The following is a 19,979-nucleotide window of genomic DNA, read 5'->3' as shown; positions in this document are numbered from 1 at the left end:
GTGCCATGTCGAGGTGCCTGGGAGAACAGCTTCAGTGCCATCAGCTTCATTGTGTACCTTACATGAAAAGAGAGTGAGATGCCTCCCCTGCGGTGGATTAATGATTTATTGCACAGCCTTCTTGCTCTTCTCATCTCACTTGTAAGGGGGGGAAGAGAGAGTTTAACAAGCACGCTTGTTTTCACCCAGCCCTCAGATAGTCCCCATTTAGAGCTATGAGAAATGTGCCATGGTGCCACTCTGTGCAGCTGTGACCCAGTTCATAGACTCTCACCAGCACAGTGTCAGTGTGGAGGACACCAGATCCAGAGTGGGCACACACATTTGATTTTCTGGGGCACACACACCATCCCCCCACACTGGCACTGCCACAGCTTTCTATGGTGCCAACCTTCTAATGACAGACGAAGGCAAAAACGGCATTTGTTGACTTCTGATGTGGCCATCATATCTTACAAAAAAAGCTTGTCAAGAGACTTTCTGTATTTAACAGCAGTTAATTCTGTATAAGACTAGTCATGGAATCCATTTTGGCAGAGGACCTACAACCTGGCAGAAGAACACTGCCCTTTAGAGAAAGACTGTATTCATGGTATCTGTGCCCAGGTACTCCAAGTTGGAGAAAGGAAGCGACTGCACCTGATGAAACAGAAAACCCCATTGGGATTCTCACTAGCTGACAAGATTTAGCACTTAAAATACTGCATATTGACTTCATACAAAGTCTAAGGGATTAGGGCAACCCAATTTCACATTTTGAAAGGAACATCAAATAAAATGAGCTTATTAAATAGAAAAAATACTTTAAAAATAAAGTTTTAAATAGATTTTAACAGTAAGAGAGATGAATAGGGCAAAATAGCACCTTGCTGCTATGTCTGTGAACTCATATCTACCTTGTTAAAATGTTAACAATTAAGTCCATATTTTCCCTTTGAAAGTTTAAGAACTTGAAGTTGAATGCAGTCTTGACCATTCACTCTGTTCTATCTTGTCTCATCCTGTCCTCAACTTCAACTATTCTGAATAATAGTTGCTAGTGAAATATTGAAAATTATTTCCTTACCAGCATCTGATAACCATCCATTCTAATCCTTTAGTGTGATTAGATCCAAATTCAATTAGTTTCAAATGAACCCCCCTCTCTTCCTTTTTACTTTTCTGGCTAATTATCTTTCATTCATTGTGGGAACATCATATCTTTCATCAGTAGTTTAGAGAGTCTCCATTATTAGAGCCTTAGAAACAGCTGGCCATGGGGTTGMTTTACTATGGGSRTTCTGCATTTAAACTGGGGGATAACTTTACTGACTGTCTGGCACAGGTTGATTCTGTGTCAATACACTATTACACTTGCGTGGACGTACTCAGTCACAACCGTGTTGGAGCCAAAACCTCTCAGCATTTTATGGTTTAACCAATGATGCAATACAGTGCTCTCTACATGCCAAATTAATTCCTAGATCTATTTTTAGCTTCTTAATAAAATCCTTTCCTACAGTAGCAATACAGTGATCTCCCTCATCTCTATATGAACTATGACCACACCCTTCAACAGATTCAACAGTGCATTGGATATAGGAAAAGCTTGTGTGTAGAGCTCAGTCATCCATGGGGATAGAGTTGTTGATGCACCTGTCAGTTCTGTGTCCTGTGCCTGGAGCTGTCTGAGTGGAGATACCTGCCCTTATTAAGACTCATGTACAATCACTGCATCTGGCTGTTGGGCCTGTGTGTTTTGATGTAATTTCTCCATTCCATACAACACAGGACTCCCCCTTGATGATCTTTTTCATATGACATTGATTTATAAGGAGGTTATTACAACTGACAATGATGGATAATGCTCCTGTATTTATGATAATTATATTGAGATTAAACATGTTTCAGAAATTTCAAATGTCAAAAACTATTAAAAAGTAAAAGAAGTGAAAGAAAGACCTGTTGCTATGGTTCCTTGATCAGTAATTTATTTGAAATTAAACATTTGAAGAATGTGAGGTTTACTCTCAGGATATTTCCTCTTTACCCAGACATCATTTTCTTCTATTTTGTCTTGCCTGTAGTTGACAACCTTCCAACAACTTCCATATAGCATAGCCAGCAAAACCTGTCCAACAACATATCGTTTGTAAACACATTGCAACTACATGAAAATGACTCCTTACTTTGCCTTGCCTGTCATGTGAAAACACAGTTTGTCACGCAGTTCAAGTTTCGCAATCAGAAAATATATAGCTCTCGAAAGGTCTCACAGGTTTCAAACAGGCTGTGTGATTGAAGTCTGTCAGAGCTTCAATTACCAGTGTAGATAAATGGAGAAAGCAGTGACATGGGAGCAAAGAAAAGACTGAAGTGGATCAAGCCAAGACCGCTGGGCTTCAGTGAGCCTGTCAATGAACTACATACTTCAAGAGAAAGCTTGAAAGTTTCCCGGGCTGAGAAACCATCCTCTAGAATGGCATGGTCTTAGTGCCTAATTGGGCTGATTAAAGGAACTCCTAAGCCGGCACTTTTGATTAAGTGGAGTGATGGGGGTGATAAAGCCTGCCTGTCAGGTGGGCCAGGCCCATTAGATGGACAGAATGAAGGGGAGTTCACATTTTCCTCCATCACCACATCACAGGGAGAGAAGGAAATGAACACATCAATCGTTATGAAATCATTATGGGCTGTAGCCATCAATGTTACTTACATCTACAGTATTAACATCTACAGTATTACCTTCTACCAAATATAAAGTTACATCTACATATATCTACATCTACACAAATATAAAGTCACATCTACAGTATCTACATCTACAAAATATAAAGTCACATCTTACAGTATTCTACATCTACAAATATAAAGTCACATCTACAGTATCTACATCTACAACTATTAAATCACATCTACAGTATTATACCTACGAATATAAGTCACATCTACAGATATTAACACCTACAAATATAAGTTCACATCTACAGTATCTACACCTACAAATATAAAGTTACATCTACGGTATCTACAAAATAAAGTCACATCTACAGTATATACATCTACAAATATGAAGTCACATTCTACATCTACAAATATAAATGTTATATCTACAGTATCTACTTCTACAAATATAAAGTCACATCTACAGTATCTAAATGTTACAAATATAAGTCACATCTACAGTATCTACATCTACAAATATAAAGTCACTCTACAACTATAAAGTTACATCTACGGTATCTACAAATATAAAGTCACATCTACAGTATATACATCTACAAATATAAGTCACATCTACATCTACAAATATAAAGTTATATCTACAGTATCTACATTTACAAATATAAAGTCACATCTACAGTATCTTACATTTACATATATAAAGTCACAATCTACAGTATCTACATTTACAATATATAAAGTCACATCTTACAGTATCTACATCTACAAATATAAAGTCACATCTACAGTATCTACACCTACAAATATAAGTCACATCTAACAGGATCTACACCTACAAAATATAAAGTTTACATCTACGGTATCTACAATTTAAAGTCACATCTACAGTATTATACATCTACAAATATGAAGTCACATCTACATCTACAAAATAAAGTATATCTACAGTATTACACCTACAAATATAAAGTTACATCTACGGTATCTACAACTATAAAGTTACATCTACAGTATCTACATTTACAAATATAAAGTCATATCTACATCTACAAAATATAAAGTCACATCTACCGTTTCTACACCTACAAATAAAAAGTCACATCTACAGATCTACATCTACAAATATAAAGTCACATTACAGTATCTACATCTACAAATATAAAGTCACATCTACCGTTTCTACACCTACAAATAAAAAGTCACATCTACAGTATCTACATCACAAATATAAAGTCACATCTCAGTATCTACATCTACAAATATAAAAGCACATCTACAGTATCTACATCTACAAATATAAAGTCACTTCTACAGTATCTACATCTACAAATATATAATACAGATCTACATCTACAAATATAAAGTCACATCTACAAATATCGTACAACTACCAAATATAAATCACATCTACAGTATCTACATCTACAAATATAAAGTCACAGCTACATATACCAATATAAAGTTCACATCTACAAATCTACATCTACAAATATAGGAAGTCACATCTACAGTATCTAGCATCCAACAAATATAAAGTCACATCTACAGTATCTACATCTACAAATATAAAGTCACTTCTACAGTATCTACATATACAAATATAAAGTCACATCTACAGTATCTACATCTACAAATATAAAGTTGTGTCTACAGTACAGTATGTAGCCTGCTGTATCTGTTTCTCTAGGAGCTTCTCGGAACTGACAAACCACATTTCATTCCTGATCTGACGCTAGAAGGTATCATTCATATAATATGCATAATCTAACAGCTCTCTAGTACATCTTGTTTTGGTCAACTCTTCATTATTCGCCGTATTTTTCTTTGAGAATAGTTTTCTTTAAACCAACGTTTTTCATGGCACAATACAGCACTTGTAGTTGGCAGATAGCATACCATTATCTTTAAAAGATATTGGAACAAAAGTATGATTCAATTTAAAAACAATAACAAGAAAAGGAGAGGAGAGGCTTCTATGAGATCCTGAGGGCATGTGCCATAATTAAATTTGGATGCCACAAAAACAGTTTGTTACTTGGCTCTATTCCAATGACTTACTGTATGTGCTGTGTACTCTGCGACTTTGTCAGTGTGCCCCTGCACCCCTGCTGGGTCCGCCTGGTCGCTGTAGGCCAGAGCCTGCATGATCTTCTGGCCATCTTGATAGGACATTTTACATTGCCAACACACAGCAGGGCACACACAGACAAACACACACTAAACACAAGGGGCAGGTTTCTCTCGAAGGGCCGGGATGAAACAGAGCCTCTCAGTATAATTTAGGAACAGCAGTCTCTGAAAGAAATTGGGTAGTTGGAAACTTGGCATTGACAGGTTGGGGTGGGATGAAGACTTGACATGTGTGGAGAGAGTCACATTGAGGCTGTGGGTCTAAGGTATCTCTCACACCTGGTTTAATTGGTTGAGTCATTTCAGATCAGATTTACCCTTAAAAATGTGCCTCCTAGTTTTTACACATTTTGTAATGTGGAACTAATGCAGGCAAGTTGGGTAAAAATATCTTGCAAATGACTTCTGATCTGATCAGGACTTCAAATCAAATCAAATCAAACTCAGCAAATGGTATGTGTGAAAGCTACATTAGACCAGAGAGGATGTGCTCTCTCTCTCTCCTTCCCTACTATTCACCTCATCCACTGTCTGTCTTAAGTAGCACTCTGAAAACTCAGCCAGATGCATTTTGCAGAAGCTACTTAATAATGCCTTGTGATCTGAGGGAGAGGGAGCGAAAGAGTTAGAGGAAGAGAGAGAGAGACTGGGATATAAGAATAGCTGGTAGTTCAGGATTAACAGATAACTACTCTTTCATATGAACCATGTCATGACAAGATGCCCATTACATGAATCATTGAAGTTTCAAAGATCTGTTTTGCTACTGCCGCAGACATTGAAAAAAAACTGTCAGTTAAAAATCCAGAGCCCAAGAACAATCTATTGAGAAGACATGAGAGGGTATGGCCACTATGGGAACAGGCCTATTCCTAGTCATGCTACTGTAGCTGCTTGGTTAAAGCTGTACAACCCTCTAAACTATCCCACTTCAACACCTCCTTACAATAACCATTGGCATTTCAATCAGTTAACTTCATTTTCTTCAATTCACTGACAATCGCGTATCTTATGAAATTCCCTTTGGCCKTAATTTTTATAAAAACATTTATTTGAAGAAAAAAAAAGTTTCATGCATGTTAAACTGTGTGCAAATTCCCCCAGAGACTCTCTTTCCACCAAGCATTGGTTTCCTCTCAATCCTGGTCCAGCGACAGTTTGTGATGTAATTCCAAAGCTGTGACATTTACGTCCAAATGGTAATTGATTCAGAGGAAGCTGTTGGTATGCAGCTACAATTTAACAACCCGTCTCAGGGGGTGTCAAGCTGTGGGAAGGAGAAACAGGAAATGAGTTGTACTGAATGTTTACCGAATGCCAATTTGAGACTGCCCACGTTCCACACCACAGAGAGGGCAGCCAAGCCCGGGCAACTGTGTAAGAGGAGATTGGAACAGATTTCTTGTTCTCCACGTTCTGCTTAGCGGCTTACCTTACTCTACAAACATCCAGGCCCAGCACAACCCTGGTAGTGAGACAACCCTGGTTGTGAGGCTACTATTGATTGGCTGCTGCAGGAATAAAGGAACCTAGTGCATGCTATCCAAGCTCTGTGCTGTGTTTACTGGTACGGCATAGTCTCCACCACTGCAAAGCCACAACAGGGACAGACAAGCAACAGTAATCCTCCAACTTCCACAGACGCTGTCAAGCTTTTCCCAAGGAAAGTCTGGCAACAATCTCAGTACAAACCACCCAGGATTCCAAAAAATGCTGAAAGAGTCACTCACAGTTACCTCTCAACAGTATTGACCACGGTCATTTATAAAGATGACATCGTAAAGACGAATGCCGTAATGACGGGCATTAAACATGACCCGTGGCGATCATCAGCASTGGTCATTTRGTGCTATTGTCCTCATTARACTTTTCTATAACAGCTGTGTATACCAATGTGCTTATAGCTACTCATTTATCATGAACCACATTAAGCGGCAATTAAGGAAACATAATGTTATCACGGCAGAAGAAAATTGTATATCTGTTCTCTTAATGTTGTTCAGAATGATAAWAAGAGAACACTCATAATGGTCCTGTATACATTTTCACTGTGTRCGTGTGTCTGTAGCCTACTTGTGCTGGAGGTAATGGAATGTCAGTCTCAGTTAGTGAAGGACCAGGTTAGTGTAGAATTGTCTTTCCCTACAGTGGGGGAGTTATTAAAACAGTGTTTTTCTCCATACAACAACCAATCTTAGCTGCCATGATGCCTTCCCAGAAATGCATGTTTGTTCATCCAAAAGCAACTGTGACACACAGTGCTGCCTGTCCTCTGTCCCCCCACCCTCCCCTATTACTGTCTGGGGGTTTCTTTCTGTTTTACTAGTGCCTTTTACACTCACATATTTTGTTTCCTTTCAGTGTGTTTTGCTGCACTGAGATTCCACCATGTGTGAAGATAAACTCGTATAATGTGTTTTACCAATACAGAAATAAAATTAACCCCCAAGGTCGACAATATGTCCACATCCAATATGTCCACTTCGATTGTGCAATGATGTTGTTATGTCTCCATTAACTGTGTCCTGGACTTATCATGATGTTCAATACCCAAATAGTGAACTACATCACACAGTGTCACGTCAAGTAAGTAACAAATCAGTCCACATGGAAGTTTAACCGACCCTTCTACTATGCCCTTCCTCTGAATCACAGAGCACTGACGTGTTGGAGGGAGATAAGGTTTTGCTGGCGTTAACCGCTAACAGCACACCACACAGACAGCCACTCCTTTCATGGTCTGAGCGTGCCAGCAGCAGCAGCAGTTGCCTCAGTCAGTGCTGGCTGTGCAGCTTTGCTGGGGCTGATAAAGCGAAAGAGGGAGAGAGAGGCAGTGCTGCTACAGCTTTGCTCTAATTTTCCCCAGARTGGCTGCTGTTTCTCTTTACTCTGTCTCTCTCTGATAGCATGGTGTGGTGGAACAGACACAGGCCAGAACCGCCTCCMCCTCCTCCTCCTRCTCRCTCTAACCATAACACTCTCCCTCCGTCCCTCCATGCTCACTTTCTCTCCACATGCCACATGGGTRCAAACTTTCTTTGACACATCCCACTGGACCATGTTGTGGTTCTTTACTATGTGCCGGTGCATTTCCCGAAAAACGGCATGAAAGCAACCATATAGATACGGCAAAAGTGTTTGAAGTCAGTAACAACTATGCCGTTCTGGCTTCACTCTGAAATTGGAGATAAGGATTAGGCCACACAGAAGCTGCCTAGTATGCCCCAAATGACTAACTTTGATAACATCAGCTTTGATAACATCGYCTAATTTCCCCATGCCTATCTGCTCTTGAGAGGAGATGGCTTGGGCCTGTCAAAATGAYGGAGATAGMGTGCCATTACATATGTTCTCATTAAATTGAAAGGTGTATTGGTAGTTTGAAGTGGGTTTACTTCTACATCTCAGAGGACATTCATGTAGATTTAGCATWACCCTTCCAGACTCAATGATTTTGGGACTTTGGAATACATGGATGTGGGCTGATGGTACTTCTAGGAATTCAAATCTTATAAAATCTTATACAAATGTCTTAAACAATTTTATTTTGTTTAAGTATTATTTTTTATTTTTTTATTTTTTTTGACAGTTCCATTATCTAAAAAATACCCAAACATTTCAACATTACACACTACTCTGTTTTGCATAAGAACTGGGGCAGACATTTTGGTTATGCTCTGAGCTGAAGCCCAAACAAGATCCACATACAGTCCCTGATTGAAAGAGCAGGTTTTTAGACACAGCAAACAGATGTGGTACAGTAGGTGGGGCATATTCATGATGTCATAACAATGACACCTCATTATTGTCACTTAGTCTTCTGTTTGGAGAAAATATAACATTAGACAGTATTGTTTCCAATTAGTTGTTGTTTCAAGATGTTGCTCATTCCACTTAATTGGGAGAAAACAAGGGAGCAGAATTCCCAGGTTGGAACCCTAATGATTCCATTCTTCTGAGGAATGGTCTCATTATTCCTGAGCCAATGTCGACCCAGTCGTTACCTGTCAATGCTTTTTGCTGAGGCTAGCTTTCTCCGCKCTAAGCTGTTAAACATTAATGGACAATCCTTCTTCCCTTTGTGCTCGATATGACATCTGATGTGTCATTTTGACTGACAGAGAGTCGGGGGGCTAATTTGCAAATGCTGCCATCCATAGCATCCAGTGAAGAAACACATTTATCAAAAGCCCTGTGCCCTTTTCTTGCCTCCTTGTCATATTAGCTTCTGAACACTGTCAGGGCAGCGTGYAGTTTATGGATTTCATTTCAAAGGCCTCGCTGTTTTCAWCATGCAACTCAACGTGTGGACAAYGTTAAAAAAGGCTACCTCATTCAACCATGGGCCACAAAGTAACTTACTGTGCTTGGAGAGTAARAGTAGCTKATCATAGCCTTATACTCATACTGTAATATGGGTCAAACACAACTGAAAGTACACAAACCTGTAAYATGAAAAATGAGGGGGGAAAGTACATCAAATATGTAGAGTTGTCTGAAACGATAGGGATTGTTAGATTTAGATTGCACAAGGTCTCCCAGGAAACTCCACTGAACTAGGGGCTGAAGTCAATTATGTAGGCCATTGTTCTTTTTCAGTCTCCACTGCCTCATCCAAAATTACATGGAGGTTGAACATGATGCAGTGCCTTTCATTCAAAATTAGGCTACTGCGGTTTCTGGAGCCTCCTATAAGTAAGTGTGTTAGCTTTAATGCAGCTTTTTCACTGAATATTAACCAACTGCTTTCCGTTGTAATGTGTGTTGTCTCTCTTTCCAACGAGCCACATTCCAGATTAGATATCAATGTCTTAGAAAATATAGTCACTTTTCTGAACACCAGAATGGAACATTCCAATAGCCTGGAGACAAACTCTGCTATCATGGCATGTTAAACTGTGTATTACCAGCATATTGTGGCATGTTATTGTATTACCTAAAGCAGATCATTCCCAATCTCTTGCATAATAGGGCATAATACAAGCCAACTATATAGAACCACCAACAATTGCAACACGCTGCTGTTACATGGTATGAGTGAACGCAGCGTTGTGCAGTAGAGCGAAGATTTACACCACCAACGTRGTACTCTTTAAAGAGAAAGCTCTAATGCAGTTCTAGAATGGTCCAGATTATTGAGTGCAGCCTGTAGGCATGACCGAGCACACTGCTGTCAGGGGCCGATTTCTAATTAACTGAGGTACCTGTATTGGTGACGTAGACGCGCTCATGTGGAGGGAGGAGTGGGGGATGGAGTCGGGTCGGAGCAGAGCGMGGTCTCACGCGGAGCTGAGGTACTTTGGTTCAGTCTGTGGCAGAGTCGAGATACCCAGTTGCCGGACACCATCAACGGGTAAGTGCTTTTCTGTTTCGTTGCTGTGTGATTTTGGTTGTCTTGTTTGTACAAAAGTTTCGTTAGATTCGTCTCCTTCTCTCCATGAATAGAGCTGGAGGAAAGTAAACTTCGTACAAGAAAAGATGGGGGAAACTACCAGCATTGAATATGTTAGGCTATTTCTCAGGAAAATTAGTTAAGACTTTTTATTTGTCTGCGTTATAACTTTGAAATGGACATTCAAAAATAGAAAGCATAGCACCAAGAACTACATAAAGATATATCCGCATAGTGTCCGCGCTGGGTTGTGCTGTCCATGGTGCTGAAACAGTTCGCGCGTCTGCGAGGGAACGTTTGTTTGACTGAGCAGAATTGTTTTACGCGCGTTCATATGCGTCTGTTTAGTTGGCATTGATACGCAATTCATAAAATTAGATTTAATTTGGTGCAGATGGATATGTTATTTTTCTTATGCAAAATGTTTGGTCCTTTTTTTTCTTTTAACAAAGTATTTTTTTACAGTAGGAATTTACTGAACCCTCTGTCTTTCTCTCCTGCTTTCTCTACAGAAAACAATCAGCGTTCAACTGTGCAAGATTTAGAGCTTTGCTAATAAAGATATACTTATGGTAGATGGCATTGTCGGAGACAGCCGGAGGGGATTCTTCAGCCCATTTCTCAAGCTGAATCCAAATGACACTTCCTCCACCCAAAAGTCCCCCGATGACCACAGAACTCCACTTATATTCGGAGGATGCTGCACAGTGTGTGACACGGTCGTCCGACTGCAATTGATTGGTGCAAGAAGCGTCCTTCCCTCAACCAGAGCATGACACTCTCAGCAGTGGACAGTTGGAAAAGGGCTTCGGAAATGAACCCCTGTGGACAGCCGCAAGACTGGGTCAGTGGCAGGAGCACGGCTAGGTAAAGAAGCAGAGCTCTTCGTGTGAGGAGAGAAAGCATACAACTAAAAAAAGTGGGGGGCAAACGATCGCATCAGAAAAGACATACAACCTCAAATCATGGGGATACAGCATCTTCTGCTTCTTTTGATTTACTTGGACCCGCTGAATGTACTGTGCGCGGCTACAGCCAACAAGAAGAAAAACGCTCCAAAGCGGAATCAGAAGATGAAGGAYGTGAACGGCACGGAGGCGCCTACTGCGGTTCCGCGGCGAAACACTCAGGTCCAGGCACCTTCGATCGCTACCCATGACACGTGCCTGGGCTACTATGACGTGAGCGGAGCGTACGATAAAGTGTTCGAGTGCAACAACACCGAGCACCGCTACTGTTGTGGAAGTTGTTTCCTGCGCTATTGCTGTGCAGAAAAAGGGAAACGCATAGAACAGAAAACTTGCACAAATTATAACACCCCAGATTGGATCAAAACGCAGCCTCCCTCCCCGGCACCAACAGGTGACACTTACGACCCTGACTTGGATCAGACTAACACAACGGTATACATKACCTGTGGTGTCATAGCRTTTATCATACTCATCGGAGTTTCTGCAAAAGTTGCCTATGACAAGGCAACCAAGCCCCCTCAGGAAATGAATGTCCATAGGTAAGTCACCCTGACATTCAGGTTAAGAAATAGTAATTTATTATGGGGGCCACTTTTTTCCTCTGTGTGTGTGTGTGTGTGTGTGTGTGTGTGTGTGTGTGTGTGTGTGTGTGTATGATTGTGCGTGCAATCACTGTTATGAAACACCAGCTTCAGTTTTCAAAGACATGAAAAGTCTGCTGATGACAGTAAAAATGTGTACAGTGGGTATAGAAAGCTAAATTAGATTTGTGAATAGACTAAATCATGAGCACTTCATGACCACATGTGTGACATGTGTGCAGCTATATGCTCAACTTTTGAATAGGGATGAAGCCATAATTCACAATGATGCTCAATTTCATTCCTCTCTGAAAAATAAATGTTACACCACCTGCAAGCCATRATGCAAAGGGAAACTGATCATTACAATCAACTCCTTTTCAAATACCTCTCTTATGCAGATATACACAATCCCCCAACTGACAGTCAACCCGATTCACCACTACCACCACCACTACTACCACTACCACTACAAACACCACCACAACCACCACCATACATTGGAACATTAAATGTCTCTTGTCAACTAAATTATTGCTCCGTTTTCATCAGCAGCACAAACAAACCTCCATGAGGCAGGTGTGGAATTGAATGTCTCTGTCAAAGAAAAGGCATCAKATTCATGGTCACAGTATAACATTCAGGCTAGGAGCAAGGTTGGGTTGCTTCACTGCTAACAACCCAGAGGACATACTGTACAGATGTCACTCTCCCTTCTTTTGATTGACATTGTATCTTACGGGATAATGGCCCATGGATGGACTGCTGTTGGGAAAGTATGAGCTAAACACATTATAGTGGAATACATCTAACTGCTGAGGAATCAATGTCTCAATGTATTCATTATATTATGTCCCTATGAAAGGAATGAATGCATACTGTACCACTAATCCTTATAATCAAGCACTCTGAAGTCCAACAATTTCTAAGTATTTGGATAGGTGCTGAAAATAGCATATCGCCTCCAAAATGATTGAAGCTGGTGATTTTTTCCATGACACATTAGAAGCCTTGACTATATTGTTAAGCACTTCCTAGAGCTAGGAGAGTAACTAATGTACTGTAGACTGAATTAAAAGACAGTTAACCTTCTGAAGTGGAGGAGTATGTTAGGGATTTTGTGCTCTGACATAAACCCGCCATGATGAATTTTGCAGATTAAGCCAGCAGCTATCTCATTCACTCACGGTGTTGTATGTGAGTAGTATACCTATGCTTTGCAAGAAAGATATAACAAGACAGTACCCAAAGAGATGGTTTGGGTGGAGAAACCACATGTGGTTAGCCAATCATTGTGGTTGTCTAATGGTGGTCTGGTGTCTATTAGCCCATAGCAGAGGGGGTTGTCTACCTGTTCAGCCAAAGCTAAGATCTTGATTAAAGCCCATGTGAGGCTAATTGTGCCTTGCTAGGACTGGCTTCTGTACCCTCGTTACCTGCTGGCTCCATAAAATCAAGGCAGTGATTGTTCTCAGAGTCCATGCAGCATTAATTTGTACCCATTCTTAAGCAAGCCCCTCCCATGGCATCAACCCTAGATAGAAAATGTATGTTTCTCCACTAGAGATCATTTGTACCACAATCCTAATGGATATAGTGGCTGGTCTAGCAGACTGGAAGACCTTTGTCCGGAGTTAAATGCAGCTTGAACTGTAGCGGTGGCCAGATGTTCAGTATGGGGTAAGCTCCAAGGATGACACTGTCATCTTCTCATGACAGGGCTCTACAACCCTAGATCTGTCTCCCACAACATCCATTAACCCCAGCAACTGTTTTTCTGCATTAATACTTCTGCTGATAGATGAGTCACACTCACACTGTTGTTAGAAGTCCATACTTCTGCCTGTCAAATGTCATTGACTCCTAGCTGAACAATTCATATCAAAGCATTAGAAAGGAAACCTTTTTGTTCCCCTCAGTTTATTAAACGTCTGGTTCTGAAGAGAAATCTTTCAGGTGGACAGTTCTGTTGACAAAATATAGATACGAGAACAAGGCTTGGATAAGTGCCRCCCATTCATTTTTCCTTTTGAAAATTCATGGTTATGTCTACAACCTCAATAGCTATTGATTTAATAGTCACACCAAAAGATGGTGTCAAGCACAGGTCTTTGGTTTAAGAGATAATGTTCTCAGACACATTTTTCTGCTCGTAGTGACATTCAAATATACAATCCTTAAATGCAAGCCAAGCCATTACCTTGACAGTTTCAACGATGACAGTACAAGTAGAAAATATGATACCAATATCTGTCTGTCTCTAGTGTATTCCTACAGTTCTAGTCAAAGCTATTTCATGCAACCTACCAAACGACTCACTTTGATCCCACTAAAGACTATTAGACTTCTGAGGCTGTAGCAGTGCCTCCATCTCAGTACTCAGAACTGAGGAGACTGTGAGGATTTCTGGCCCCTTAATGCTCTCCTATCCTAGCCATGGGGCGTACTTTCAAATGGAGATGCTTACTGCCACCACCACATCAGTATGAGTGGTGGTGAGAGAGATGAGACAGATGCTGCCCAATTCAGATTTTTTTCTTTACTAATTGGTCTTTTGACCATTCAGATCAGCTCAAAAAATATATAATGTGAAAATATCTCATGTGACTGGTCAAAAGACCAATTAGTGTAAAATCAGAATTGGGCTGCCTGTGTAAATGCAGCCAGAGTAGGGATGACTAAACGAGGTGACATTGCATAGTGGACATTCAATAGCTTTTTAATTATTTATTTCCAACAATCATTTGGCACATTTGGTAATAATGATCTCTGCCGGGGGGAAAAATGAACTTCTGTGGCTGGCTTGAGACATCCATGCTGATAACCCTGTCTAGAAATCTGTATTGGAACATGGGATTAACTATATACTAGGCAATGGTTTAAATGTATTTAGCCCTGTGAAGTGATTCAGAGTTTTATCTCAGTGACTGTGGATGGATTGTGAGGGGAATGCTAAGGCATTGGCAGACCTTTTTTGTTTCTTCTGTGACCTTCACGGAGGCACAATAAATGTCGAGTGAAAGCCAAAGCCAGGGATTTGAGTGGTCTATATTGATCGCTTTCTCGAAAGCAAACCTGGATGCAATTTAAGATGGATCTGTTGCAAAAAAAGTATCTACTCTCAGATTGAGTACATATTAGGTTTTGTTATGCCAGTGAGAGTCAGTTCCAATACATTCAAAAGGGATTTCTAAATTGACCTGCATGCAGTGAGATTGAATATGTCATTTTTGAGTTATTTTACCCTAATATTGGGCAGAGAAAGCAGATTGGGTGAGGTAGGTGAGATAGTATGACTTTGCAATGTCTCTTGTATAACTTTAATGCATGTAAAGCACACCTACATGGATGTATTTCCTCTCCAGTGTCTGCTTCTACTCCATTAGTGGTTGGCATGTAAGTGATATCCTTCTCTCTGCTCACATTGGGAATATTCATTTCTTTGGTGTTCCTGACAACCTAATCTCTCATGGACAGACTATGTAAACCTAATTGATACTGGTACTGGTCCTCAAGCATCTGACCAAATTACAAAAGATTTTAGTTCTGCGTTAACCGAGATTACTGACAACCTGATAGGCAGGGTCAATGCTGCAATACTTTTCTAACATATTCATTCAGCCATGAATCATGGCTTGACAAACATTTTGTGGAGTTCAGGATCCAAGGGGAGTAGAAATTCACATTGGTTTCCATTTTCTTCTCCCCAAGGCTTTTGAACCTATTTTAATTGGTAAATGGTCCGGGTGCAGCAAAGAAAGACCTAGCAAAGCTGCAGCTGGCTCAAAACAAAGCAGCACGCCTTGCACTTAACTGTACACACAGAACTAACATCAATAGCATGCATGAGTCTTTCATGGTTGAGGGTTGAGGAGAAATGTGTTACTTCTCTTCTAGTCTTTTTAAGAAATGTGTGTGTTGAAAATGCCTAACCACTTGTATAATCTATATAATCTATACATACACTTCAAACAGACATACTGTACATACTCCACCAGATACGCCACCATGGGTTTCGTCACAGTACCCAAACCAGAGACACATTTAATGCATCGCTCAGTTACTGTATGTTTAGAGCCATGTCATTGTGGAATGCTCTGCCACAAGACCTTACTCAGGCAAAAAGTAAGTTTAGCTTTAAAAAACGGACGAAAGAATGTATGTTGTATCACATCATTTCTCCTATTTCTAAAGATGTAATGTATTGTATATAAGAATATGAATATGTATATATGAATAGTGTGTAAATACTGTTGTCTTGGTCCCTTTCAAATATATAACTCTTATTTTTATGTGCATTTTTAATTTGGATTTAATGTAATATCTTATGTTTTTCTTGTCTATAACTGTTCTGTACTTTGTCATGTATTTGAACATTGTATGTGTACCCCAGGAAGAGTAGCTGCTGCATGTGCAGTAGCTAATGGGATCCTAATAAACTAAACTAATCCGTTTAGAATGCAGATGATAGACTTGTTGAACATCTACACCACATGCTCATAATAATTCAATCTCTGTCTCAGTCTGAAAATAATTGCAAACATGTCGCCATATCTGTAAACACATTCTAGGCTTCCTTATCTCTTTTGACAATGTAGAAATGTGTTAAAATAGAAAAAAAGAGAAGAAAAAAATCCCATTTCACTGCGGAGGCAAGTCCCTCTGATAACCAACAAGACTGAACTACATCCTCTGTCATGTGCTGCAAGTGCAGTGTAAAGGGAATTACAATTTATTTTCACTTCTCTTCTTTACAATATTTACTTTACTTCCTCGATGGATGATGGGTGTATCGTTTGAAGATTATTTTATACGTTCCCATTTCTTGTAGATGTTTTTCCCCTTCCCATACATAGGAATYTACTGGTGCTATTGAAACATGATTTACCTAAGAGATTTTGTAGGYGAGGAAACTGTGACAGGTCTAGACTTTGGGGRTTTCAAARACAATATTTTTAAAAAGKACCTCTATTCCTCCACTGTGTGGGACTGGTTGAACGTGTTCCTGCTATACAAGACACAAAGTAGTCAACTGGGGCGATGAAAACCAGGTCGCCTCAGTCTGTGAAAAGGATATGGTTAAAGTGTGCCCATCCTAGAAGGGAAAGGCTATTAATACATAGCTCCCAAAGTCACAGAGAGTTATGGAAAGAAGTTGACTCAGGTCGACTTTGACACAGTTACATMACCCTTTCAGCTCTTTGAAGAAACCAATATGTCCACCATCCTCACCACTATACTTCAATGGGGACCAATGTTGAAAATGGTGATAGCAAGATGCTTTGTGTAGAGCCCTTAAAAATTGGTAACTTGGTAGGAGTTAGATTCCCATTTGAACCTTAGTAGTGGGGGCGTATAGCTCTAGCAGAACGTTCTTCAAGGAACATTGATGAATGGTTTTAGCTGTTTTCCCTTGGCCTGAAGGGAAAGGCCCATCTGTACTCAGTGTGGCTCAGTATTGAAACCTGGCCTATTGGCCACCTTGGGTGTAATTACACTTTACACTGTGCCTTGTTCTGGAGCTCTACCAACACAATTGGAGCTGTATGTAACAAAATAAATTAAGTAGACCTTCTGGGGATGTTGAGAATAATGGTTGTCGGTGATTGAAAACAGGAAAGTATTTCTGGTTCTGTTTGTATAGTCTGAAAACGATAAAATTACATCTGTGTTTTTACATTTCTTTTGCAGAGCCCTTGCAGACATTTTGAGGCAACAAGGACTAAATAAGGAGAATGAAAATATTGCAGCGTTGGAGGGTTCACCCAAAGACATAGACACACCTCTCCGAACGTCCAAGAACCATTACACCCCAGTTCACACCATGCTAGCAAACCACGGTGGGTACCTGCACTGTTTTTACTTCACATATCCAAGAATATCTTGATTCAAACTGTATTTGTCCTAAGCATAGGTTCTGAAATGGTCTTTACCTCTAGTACGCTGCATGGTGCACTATGAGTTGAATCAAAGTCCTTTCTCTGTATAAAATCGATACCCAAGATGACAGAGTTACTATGGAAACAGAGGTTATGTTAAATAGTTAGATAAAATGAAAAGAGGTTCAATGTAAATGTCATGAGAACATAATAGAGAAGGTGTTATTAAAGCCATATTCTTTGCCCTCAGTTACATTCTCTGAGTGGTGGAGATCCAGTCTGAATTTCAAATATACAGTAGCGATTGGTAGGAATTATGGAGGTAGATCTATAGAAATCTCATAGAAAGAGACAAGCAGGGATGACTGAATAAGGAGACATTCTATTATGGACTTTCAATAGCTTTTTATGACTACACAGTAATCTCCATTGTACACACTTCTATGTAACAGTATATATAACTACTGTCATTATACTTGGCTGACATGTGTACAACAATGTTATTTCTATGGTATGCGACCTTTGCATTGTAAAGTGGGACCTTATTGCTTTCATTATTGGTCAAAATGGTCTTTGACACACGCACTGAAATAGATGATGGGCAGTGTTGGGGAAGCTACTCTGAAAATATAATTAACGAGCTACCAGTTACTTCACACTATTGTAAGTTAAACTACATTAAAGCTAACCTTAAAGTTACTTCTAAAAAGTAGTTCACTACAACCAAACTACTTAGCGAAAAATTATCATACCTGAATCTGAAATGTCACAGACTACAAATTGCAAGAACATATCACTCTGGAGTCAGATGTTAACAGAATGTGTATTCTGGCCTATTAAACTCAAACATGTGGAATTAGGCACACAAAAAGTGTTTCAAGTGAGAATTAGGCAGGTTTGATGCTGAAAAATAAAGGCAATTCTTGCCTACTTCACCAATATTTTATTTTTGCAAAAAAAAAGTYGTGTGTAGTTCCAGTAGTAAGCTACACCACTACATGGCAACAAAGTTGCCTACAAAGTTGCCTACAACATGAAAACACTACCAAGATTTGAATTTAGGTCAACTACCACAAAGCTACTGCAAAAATGTATTTAAATTGCTAGTTGAACCACATATAGTTCACTACTCCCACAAACTGATGATGGGGCCCTGCTACTTAAGTATATTTTTTAAAGACTGAAAACAATATATAGCAGTTTAGACAAAGGGCCTCGGCTGAGTCTATTTTCATGCTGGGGTTCCATAAGCCTACTCAGCATTGGCTCAAAATGGAGATGCAAATGAACATGTTCTTCGGGAGACACATGGCTTTTGTCCTGAGATAATTCTGTCTTGCATCGCTGTTCCTCCTTCTTTTATCCGGTCTCCAGATCCCTGCTCCGGGGATCGCTTGCTAAGTGCCCTAGTATGGTGTCCCAGATTCAGTATTATGTTTCACTCTCGTGTCAAAGTAGACACTCCTCCTCATCCAGGGATTGTGTCAGAGGAGAACTGTTACGTGCTACACCATGGGATGTGAGCCGCTTTTCTCAGACTTTTCTCAGACTCGAGCCACAAAAGCCACAGCTGCTGGTATGTGCAGTTTATTAAATGAAACCACTGTAAGGGCTAGCCAACAGAGGTAGTTACAGTTATGTTTGCCTGAATTACAGCACTTAACACTTCAATAATTCTCATTGGAATCAATAACCACTTTGACTGCCATTTTACAGTTGCCCAAAATTAGGATTGTCTAACCCCTTATCGGCTTTCATCCCCTCTAACAGCTCTCACTGTGCTTCATTAATCCATAATGTTAACCCTGAAGTGACCTCAAGACTACCATGACACCCCAGTGTTTTACATCAAGATAGTGTGGGCAATGCTGGATACTTCCCTGGTGTTTTACATTAAGATAGTGTGGGCAATGCTGGATACTTCCCCAGTGTTTTACAATAAGAGATTGTGGACTATGGTGGATACTTCCCCAGTGTTTTACATTAAGATATTGTGGGCTAGGCAGGAGACTTTCCCCAGTGTTTTACAATAAGAGATTGTGGACTATGGTGGATACTTCCCCAGTGTTTTACATTAAGATATTGTGGGCTATAGTGGATACTTCCCCAAGTGTTTTACATTAAGAGATTGTGGACTGTCTGGATACTTCCCCAGTGTTTTTACATTAAGAGATTTGTGGACTATGCAGGATACTTCCCCAGTGTTTTTACATTAAGAGATTGTGGACTATGCAGGATACTTCCAGAGTGTTTTACATTAAGATATTGTGGACTAATGCAGGATATCTTCCCAGTGTTTTTACAATAAGGAGATATGGGTGGACTATGGTGGATACTTCCCCAGATGGTTTTACATTAAGAT

General features: G+C 40.0%; 1 protein-coding gene across 1 annotated transcript; it reads left to right on the top strand.

The window, feature by feature from the left end:
- Positions 1–10,002: 10,002 nt before the first annotated feature.
- On the top strand, positions 10,003–17,578 carry LOC111981237 (protein shisa-6; the record flags this gene model as incomplete). The annotated part of the gene is made up of 3 exons (XM_024144317.2): positions 10,003–10,147; positions 10,699–11,696; positions 17,430–17,578. Coding segments are annotated over exons 2-3 (694 nt in total), but the record flags the coding sequence as incomplete, so codon positions are not given.
- Positions 17,579–19,979: the final 2,401 nt, after the last annotated feature.

The sequence above is a fragment of the Salvelinus sp. IW2-2015 genome, unplaced genomic scaffold (genome assembly GCF_002910315.2).
Source record: "Salvelinus sp. IW2-2015 unplaced genomic scaffold, ASM291031v2 Un_scaffold5044, whole genome shotgun sequence".
Taxonomy (NCBI): Eukaryota; Metazoa; Chordata; class Actinopteri; order Salmoniformes; family Salmonidae; genus Salvelinus; species Salvelinus sp. IW2-2015.
The sequence above is the reverse complement of the archived record's forward strand: the minus strand, read 5'-3'. Positions and strand labels throughout refer to the sequence as shown.